The 9,862-nt window shown below is 33.9% G+C and overlaps 1 protein-coding gene across 1 annotated transcript in view; it reads left to right on the forward strand.

Annotated features, from left to right (window-relative positions):
- The window catches only part of PTPN22 (protein tyrosine phosphatase, non-receptor type 22), a 54,010-nt gene that overhangs the window by 39,933 nt on the left and 4,215 nt on the right, over positions 1–9,862 (forward strand). The window contains exons 17-22 of the mRNA XM_011366953.2: positions 13–82; positions 1,216–1,243; positions 3,812–3,892; positions 4,141–4,256; positions 4,741–4,771; positions 8,592–8,669. Coding sequence (XP_011365255.1) covers positions 13–82; positions 1,216–1,243; positions 3,812–3,892; positions 4,141–4,256; positions 4,741–4,771; positions 8,592–8,669 — 404 coding nt within the window. The remainder of the gene's footprint in view (positions 1–12; positions 83–1,215; positions 1,244–3,811; positions 3,893–4,140; positions 4,257–4,740; positions 4,772–8,591; positions 8,670–9,862) is intronic.

A 9,862-nucleotide genomic window follows, 5' to 3' on the forward strand; every position in this document is an offset into this window, starting at 1 on the left:
AAAAATTGGAACATCCCTAGAATGGAGCGGAACATCTGAATCAAACAAACCTGATCACTCTATAAGACTTAGGCCAACCAAGGTCAATAACATTTTTTTCTGATTTTACTCATTTGGAATCAACAAACTATAGTCCTACTAGGCAGGACCATTTTTAATACCTATTATTCAACAAATATTAGTTAGATAACTACATATAAAACAACACACTAGAGGATGTGGGGCATAAAAAGATGAGTAAGACACAATTATTGCCCTTAAGAAACTTAGAACTCTAGCAGTAGAGGTATAAGATGTGTACAGAAGTCTTTATTTTTGTCTATTTATTATAACGAGGCAAATATGATCAGTGCCATGTGAAAGATAAGAGATTCGAAAGTATGGGAGATTCCTTCATGTTAGAAGCAATCAAGGAAGACTTGGTAAAAGTGGAAACATTTGAGCTGATTCTTTTAGGATAGTTAAAGCAAATATAAATGTTTCATAAGTAGATAGCTTGTTAACAATGGTCATTTGGTTGGTTGTATTGTGTTAGCTGTAATAACATTATAGAGAGTAATTTTTTGAATGATACATATCCATATTATTTAAAATAAACCTTTTAAAATAATGTTTCCTGCTTCTGGAAGAAAAATCTATGCTTTCAATGATGTTATGCCTTTATATATTCTATATTTATATATTCTATGTGAACCAACTATCTTAAAATTTCAGAGATCAGAAAAGTAATTAACTAAACAAACATTTAAACATGCCTACAAATGCAATGCTGGTAGGGAAACATACTCTGCTTTTTTAATTACAGTTTTAATTTACTAGTAATTATTTTTATTATTGTTAATAATATGCTACATGTAATGGTCTTCATCTTAACAACTCCAGAAGCAAAGAACAATCACTCCTTTTCCAAAGTCAAGAAGTAATTTTAATTTCAACAATTTACCTAATTTTCAGGGAGAAGTTCTGAATAGAAAGGAAATAGATCAAAAGAGAATCAATTTAGGACCAACTGCCATGACATATAAAAATCATTCTAAGAGTTGATGCCTTTTCATAATTCAGCATACTTATAAATTAGGAAAAATAGGGTTAACATTTCATAACTATCTCTATAGGTATATGAAATATAATTTTAAAATGCTACTTATTGCTTTGAGTTTGTAAATTTGTGTACATATTCTTCTTTCACTTTTCCTTTCTTTTTTTTTTTTTTAGAGTGTCAAAATCCGGAGTCTCAAATCAGGTAAAAAAGAATTCCTTTGGCTTTAGATGACATTTAGTCCCAAGAATTTGTACTGTAAGAATGGTTCGTTAAGTTTAGAGTAATTTACCTCAGGAGATGGCATAGTTCCCATAATAGCTTTCACTATTTATTGATTTATTTCTGATTTTCCCAGGCTAAGAGTTTTGTCTTGTCAAGGGCAAGGTGAAGAGAGGAATTTAGAATTCTGCTGTTTGATAGATAACCCTTTAAAAAATTATTTCAGGTAGAATCTCTTAGAACTTTGCAGCAGTTCCATTCTATAGGTTTTATCATTGTTAAGAATGTGATTCTAAAAAACTATTTCTGGCCACTTAGATCTTTAATTTGCTTTCCTTCTCCATTACTTTCCCGAGCTTTGCTTGTTTTATATATTGAATAACAACATCAACAGCTAAGATTTATTGGGCACTGACAAGCACTTTACATACACTATAACAGGTGGTGGTTGTCCTTAACATATTTATTCATAACAATATATTAGTCACTTAACATAATCATATTATGTGTAAATAGGTAGTATAATATAGAGGTTAAAAACCATGGGATTTTGGAGTCACATAGACTTTAATTCAAAGTCCCAGACTACAAATAATTATCCAAATGCATAATCTTGGTTAAATTATATTCTTTATCAATTGTCAAAAATAAGCTCTCATTAAATGGTACCTATTATAATTTTTATCAGATATTTATTAAATAAGCATTTCCTAAGTGCATTTTCTAAGTGAGTTCTGTGTATCTTATATAGTGTCAGAATAGGAGGATATATAAGAAAGTATACTGCTTAATGCTTACGTTCAAATTAGGTAGACAAAATTTGTACTTCCTTAGAACCATTCATCTTTGTGGCACTGATTATAATCACTAAGAGTCTGGGAAAAAAAAGAAGGTATCACTGTAGTGGTTAGGAAAGGCTTCATGGAGTAGAAGAAAAAAATTTGAGAATATGGATAGACAGAGGAAAAAGAAGAGAATTTCTGGAGTAGGGAGCACTGTAACAGTGACTCAAAGGTAGAACTAAGCATGATGAGCACAGAGAAATGTGGATAGGTTAATTTAATTGCAGTAGAGGTTCTCTTTTGGGAAATATGGAAAGTAAGTTGGGATAGATACAACGTGGGGAGATTCTGAAGGACTCAAAGCTAGGCAGATGAATATCCAGAACAGGCAAATCTATATATCGAGAAAGCAGATTTGTACTGCTTTCAGTCTAATCTGAAGGGACTGGAGAGTGACTGTGAAACGAGTGTGGACTTTCCTTTTATGGTGACGAAAATGTTTGCAATTAGATAGTAGTGATGGTTGCACAGCACTGTGATGTACTAAATGTCATTAATGGCACATTTTCTCATGTGTATTTTATCACGCACACATACACACACACAGAGGCAGAAGAATTTAGATTTGATGCAGTAAATCATAAGCATTGCCATGCTCTTCATCGGGGGAGTACAAGATGAAATGGTATTTTAAGAAGGTATTTGGCAGAGTATTGTTAATTGAAAGCTGGTTTTAGTTTTCAGAATACTTCTAACAGCACACTGGAAGATGATAAGCTACTTAGAATAGTTATCAAGTATTTATTGCCTACTATAGGCTAGTTATTGTATTAGGTACTGGAATCAAGCATTGTATCTTACTTTATTTTTGCATACTACCCAGCATGTAAGGAGTAAAAAGAAAACGTGCTTTACAGACAAATACTAAGGCCTAAAAAGCAATGACCAAAGACAGGTGAAACTCTAGCACTTCACTGTATTTTCATTTTCAAAGGACATTAATATAGTATATAATTATACTCAGTACTGGATAAGAAGCCTATGTCGATAGAACACCATCTGTATCTTCAAGACTTATATCATGGGAAAATGGCTTCATTATTTAAAATCCTTTATTATAGAAAATTTCAAACCTACCATAATAGCATTACCACAACAGTAAAAATTAACAATAATTCCTTAAGATTATCTAATATTTGGACTTTGTTCAATTTTCTCAAATTGTATCTAAAATGTCTTTTTACAGCTATTTACTTGAATCTGGATTCAAAGACGACCTATTGCATTTGGTTTCTATGTTTCTTAATTATTTTCAAATTTGTAGCAGTTCTCCTTCCTTTTTATATTTTTCATGCCATTTATTTATTGATGAGAGTGAACCATCAGTCCTAAAGATTGCTAATGCTCTGGATTTGGCTCTTTGTATCCTCATGGTTTTATTTACCATGTTCCTCTATCCCCAGGATTCTCTGTAAAATGGTAGATAGAACTAGAAGCTTGATCAAATTCGGGTTCAATTTCTTTAGGAGAATACTTTTGTAAGTGAACTACAAGTCTGTGGTGAATCCGAGGCTCATTGGCTAAAGAGCTAGAAGAACAAAGTTCTTGAGGTATTGGTCCTCATTCAAATAATTTTTTATTTGGTTCTTTTAGGTTAATGTTGAAATATTGTAAAAATTGTACACAACCAAAAAGAGGTCTTCACTTAGGACTTTAAAATGATGGATTCTTTTTTTTTTTGCTTTGCTGTGTACTCTTCTTATCACAGATCTACATCAAGATCGCTCTTCTCCACCACCTCCGCTCCCAGAAAGGACCCGAGAATCTTTCTTTCTAGCAGATGAAGATTGTAAGTGACAGTACTGTCTCTCAAAAAAGTTATAAAACCAAGACTGTTAAAAGTTTAACGATAAAGTAGGACTTAAATGAAAAAGGTACAAAGAATGATTAAATAAGATAAAAATAATACATTAAAAAAACCCATAATATATTATAAAAATAATGCATAAAAAAGACAAGCTAAGAATTATTGAATGTATACCTATATATAACCTAAAGGCTTAAGAAGCTATGTAACAAAACACCTTTTTTTTTAAGGTATGCAGGCTCAACCTATAGAGACTTATTCTACTAGCTGTCCTAACACCATGGAAAATACAACATCTTCAAAACAGACATTGAAGACTCCTGGAAAATGTTTCACAAGGAGTAAGGTAAAAAAGATAGGAGTTTATCGAAACATTCCAGAGGCTTTCTATTACTGAAAGTGTCCTCATTTCCCAGACTCCCTTGAAAAGGCTGCCAGCATTCAAAAGGAAAATTAGATTAACTCTCTTTTACTAAAATTGATTGTTGGTCTCACGACAACCAAAACAAAAATAAGGAAACTGAAAAGAAAAAAAATACAATTTAGTTTAAAATATACCAGATAAAACCAGCAACTTTTCCTGATATTCAGATTGCTCTATTTCTAAATACGCAGTGTGATTCTCACATGGGTGGGAAAAATAACAAGGTAAAATCAAATGGAGACTTTGCTCTGAGTTAAAAACGGCAAGATGGAAAAATGGTTTTGTGCATTTCAATGGCTATTTTTAGGGAAATTAATCCTTTTGACTAAAGTCGATATTTCTACTTGATTGAAGTATTTTAGATTTCATAAGAAAAACTAACAGTTTTCTTTCTTCATTTTTGTAGAGTTTGAAAATTTTGAGAAACATGAAAAAGAGTAAGTTTCTTTACACTTAGTTTTTAGAATATACATATCACTTTCATAATTATGTAATTTTTTCCTTATGCGACCACTCTGTGAAAAAGTTGATATTATTCCTAAACAGAGCCTCGCTGGGGTCCTATGGATCATAATAGTCACCCCCAAAGCTTGTTCTGCCAGACTCCTCAGTGGTGGTATTGGCTAGGGAGTAAGGGGTGGAGGTTAGTTTCTGTTTGATAGCCAGAAATAATAGTATGATGTTTGGCACTTTCTACCCATCCTAAGATGCTATCATCCATATTGTATTATTTAAATTTCCCTTCAGTCTAACCTCAGATGTATTTTCTTTGAAAACAGTCACAGCAAAGCATATTGTGAAACAAATGTGTTGATTTAATGAAATAAGCAAAGTATTGACACGTTTCCATTTTTACCAAGTATTATAAGCAATAGTAAGTCTGTTGCTTACTATTTCTGCTATGTTGTAATGAAAACAAACCCCAAAGACTCCTGAAACTGTGGGAAACTGATTATTTTAGAAATCCTGTTTACAACTACAAAATATATAAAACATAGTGATATACTTTTTACAAATTTGATCCATTTGATCCAAGGACCAAATAGCTGGTATTATCTGGAGGGACAAAAAACGCTGATGAAACTTGATTTTAGGTCTTATCTCAGTGAGAAGGTTTATTTATAGCTGAGTCTTACTCTGTTCTCTAAGTTTTCACTCTATCTTCCCATCCGTAAGCGTGTGCTCATCTGCTTTCATTGCCACACTTGATCTCTGAAGTCAACTGATTTCTCACCTTGATGGCTAAAGTATGATTGGAAAATATACTCTTTCCTCTAAAGCCAATCAAAAGGGAATTTCAACATCTCAAGAGCAAATTATAGTATAAAACAGTAGAATTAAACAGCTAAAAGCAAAGAAATGAGTGACTCGAATAGCCAACCAAAGACTGGTTTAATCAACTTAGCTTATGAAACACCTAGGTTTCTTTCTCTAAAAACAAAACAAAAACAAAAACAAAACTTTCTCTAGTTCCAGCACTGTCTTGGGGATATCAAATAAAGACAGAAATTTCAGATAGATGTAGGTTTGCATAGATTCTAGATACGGGACTCTCTGAGACTCAGAGTAAGAACTCCCAGGTCATTCACTAAATCTAAGCTAATTTCTATTCCTCAGCTGCCTTTGTCCTCTGGTTTTTTGTCCTTAAATGAAGAACAATTACCTGGCTCCAAAACTGATCTTGAAGCTTTAGATTTATCCGCCTGCATTTGCATATGTGTCCTCTTCCCCTCCCAGGTGGTTCAGGACTCCTGAATTCCACGTGTCCTCCCTTTAGCTGGATCTCTTACTGGTTAAAGCTGGTCCTATTTTTAATGAAATTAGGATTCTTCATCTTTGGTTTTCAGCTAGCATCAAAGCCTATTGTCTGTTTGTCTGTCTGTCTCCATTCATTCATTCATTCATTCATCCATTCATTCACTCATTCAATATTCACTGAGTGCCTACTATGTACCAGGCACTCCACAAGGCATTGAGTATATGATGCTGAGGAGAACAGATACCGGACTCTGCCTTTGTGGAACTTAAGTCTAGTGAGATATTCAGACATTAAACAAGTAAATTCACAAATACATATAGGGACCTAGTTTAGAATGCATAACCTAGGAAGCCCTGACACATGCAGGAGCAGCCAACCAGGAGAGGAATGGGCAGAAGTGTACTCCAGATAGAGAGAATAGCATATAAAGAAGCTCTGGGGTGTGAGTGTGGTGTGTTATAGGAACTCAAGGCCGTCAGAACTGCAGGATATTAAGAGAAGTAAAGTGTTGCTGAAAAGATGGTGAAGATGGGAAGGAGGTAATTAGATCCTTATGGGTCATGTTAATGACCCAAGGGGAGGTCACAGAAAAATTTTAGGCAGAGATGTTAAATGATCTGGTTTTTAAAAAGATCATTCTGGCTGCTGTATGGAGAATGAATTATAGGGTCACAAGAGTCAAAACTGTCAACCATCATGCCTGATGCCTGCTTTTGGTGGAAAATTTTTATTGCTCAGAAATCCTTCCGTTGCAAAACCCAACTTAAGCTAGTGTAAACAGAGAAGAGAAATTTGTTGGCCTGTAACCAAGAGTCCAAATGATGTAATCAGGACCTAATCTCTCATTCCATATCTCCCAGCTTTGTTTCATTCTGTGTTAGCTCACTTGTAGACTAGTTTTTACCATATGGTTTCAGGCTTATGATGGAAAAAATTGAGCTCTTTCCTGGTGGCTTAAGCAATAGTCTGATGCCTACTGTTGATTGGGCCTGATTGCCTTGGTTTAGTTCATTTGCCTGTCCCTGAACCAATTACTGCCGGTGTATTCAATGCTCCGATTAAGCAGGACAGTGTCATACCTAATATTTAACAATCGCTACATGTGGACACTGACCAATAAGGAATGAGATCAGACCTAAACAACTGGTGTCAACATGGCAAAGCCATAGTCTACGGGTAGAATCAGCTCTACCAGAAGTGTGGGAGCTGAAAATTAGTGAGGGGTGATTTCCTAAAGGAAAATTCAAGTTCTATTAATTAATGAATGTTGGGCAGGTAAAATAAAAGTGTCTATGACAAACTGCCAATATGTAAAATAGCAGTGTGTGTGTGTGTGTGTGTGTGTGTGTGTGTGTACACATACATATATATTCCAAATCTTTGTCTCCTGATGCAAAAAACCAATATTCTTTTTGGAACAATTGTTTTCTGTCTGAGGGATGTATGTAACTCTCAGCTCATATGCAGTAGAAAATGACTGATATCTCTTGAACTTTCTCACCTTCGCCCACTTCTTATTCATGTCATATCATCAGTGCCCAATGCTTGGCATATAGTAGGTATTCAAGAAATAAATATGTATTTTAACTGAATCTGATTGAAATTCAGTATGTACTCTAGTGATTCATACTCAAGTACCTCCAGGAACGGGGAAGTGTTTCTAGAATCCTAGCATTAGATATGTGTGTACAAACATATGCAGTCCTCATACTGCATTCTGAAAATGTTGAAAACAAAACAAAAAAGGCAACTATTTGATAATTTCTCCCCAATTATGTGCTGTTTCTTAGAAAGTTTATACAGACCTGAAATTATCTTTTTTCACAGCTAGACAGTGTTCCTGCAAAATGCAGGTTGTGTTTTCACTGGATTGTTTTCAAAATTGGGCAGAAACTGATACATGAATATATATTAAGGTGCTGGGAAACAAAATATATTTTAAGCATACCTATAAGTAGCTAAAATAGCAAAACAATGAAACATAATGCTTTTGGGAGATTCTAGGTCTAACTAGAATCATCTATAATGGGAAAAAAGTAGACTGGAAAGTGAAGAAAGATATTATAGGAGTAGAGGATAGTGTAAGAAGAAAATCATAGACTTGCCATAGATGAACAAAAGTGGAGACAAATATTTAAAAGTGTACTATGAGTGGTAATAGTGCAAAGTAAGGTGAAGTCGAAAGCCAAAAAAGTTGATTCACAATATACTGCCTCTTATTCCTGAATCCTTTGGTGATTCTCTTTAGTGCTGGACTTTACTATACAACCTGTTTTAAAGGAAAAGAAACCCTTCAAAAAATACACATATGAAAATGAGTAGATTATAGTGTCAATCCAATTGTAAGCATCAACATTTTGTTACATTTGATAGTGACGTATTTATTTGGGAGTATTAATTACTTTGGAGGAAATGTTTGATCTCAATGTTATGTGGTCTGATAAAGTGATCTGAGTTTGTCTTCATTCTTTCCCTTACATTTCTTCTTTTGATTCTAGGTATCTGTAATTCTTCCTCACCAAACAAGCCTCCAGACTCTGCTCAGTCAAATAACTCCAGCCCTTTATTGAATTTCGGTATGTGTGTTATTTCCCAGCAGAATTAAAAAAAAAGTTTATCTAAATTATTAATTTACAGTAGAAGAGGTACAAGTTTAAATATGATTTGAGGTCGCATGTACAGGTTCCTATATTTATATTCTTTTCCATGCAATTTATATTTTTGAGCTCAGCTACCTCTTAACATTTAACATAGGACTGTGTATTCTATTACATAGAATTGCCTAGCATATGTGGAAAATAAAGCTAGGTAACCAAATGATTATGTTGGCATGTAGGAAATGAATGTGATTAGCCAAAGAAAAAATTCTGAGGTTCAATAATACTCCAGTTCAAGCAGTTATTAAAAAATATAGAAGTGTGATTAAAAATATCCCCAGCAGTTGCTACTATCTTGTATAACTCATTCAATAGTAGGAGCTAAAGCACAGTTTAAAGGAACAATTTGTCCAATTATCCCTAACTATAAGCTATAAACTTAAAATAATAATTCACTATTATTTTAAGCATTCAATTGTTCTACATGCCATAAATTCATGATACTATTTAAAGTGGTATCATGTATACTATAATTTTTTGTAATAAGTATAGCAATTAATGTAAGACATTATGACTAAAAATTATTCACTAAAAAGCAGACTCCTGAAAGCGTTTGGGGTACCCCACCCTGAGAACTACTGTGTGTCTGTGGTGGTGTCCTTATCTGCATGGTCAAAACTGGCTTGCCACCATATCCAGATTGCAGGCGAGGAACACATGGAAGAGGTATAGCCTCCTCTTCTGGTCTTAGGCACGGGCCTGGAGCAACGTTAGGTCAGCTCACATTCTCTTGACCAAAACTTAGACATGTGCTACGTCTAGTCGCAAGCGAGACTGTGAAATGTAACAACACTGGGCAGACAATTGCACTTAGACAATTCTATTCCTGAAGAAGCAAGGAAAGATTTGGGTAGACGGGTAGCAGTCTCTGCCATGCCTGGATTATGATCCCTATCTCACCTTGGCAAAGTATTTAGACTCTCTGGATCTGTTCCTTGGGCTGTACAATTTTATTTGGATTACATTAACATAAGGTTTAAAATGTTATATAATTTATAATTTCCTAATATATAGTTAGGAAAAAAGTTATAACTAGAAAACGTAAGTTATTTTTATGAAATCATTTAGTTAAAAATACTTATATAGAATATTTTATAACCTATGAAAACAGC

This window comes from Pteropus vampyrus, unplaced genomic scaffold (genome assembly GCF_000151845.1).
Source record: "Pteropus vampyrus isolate Shadow unplaced genomic scaffold, Pvam_2.0 Scaffold6, whole genome shotgun sequence".
NCBI lineage: Eukaryota > Metazoa > Chordata > Mammalia > Chiroptera > Pteropodidae > Pteropus > Pteropus vampyrus.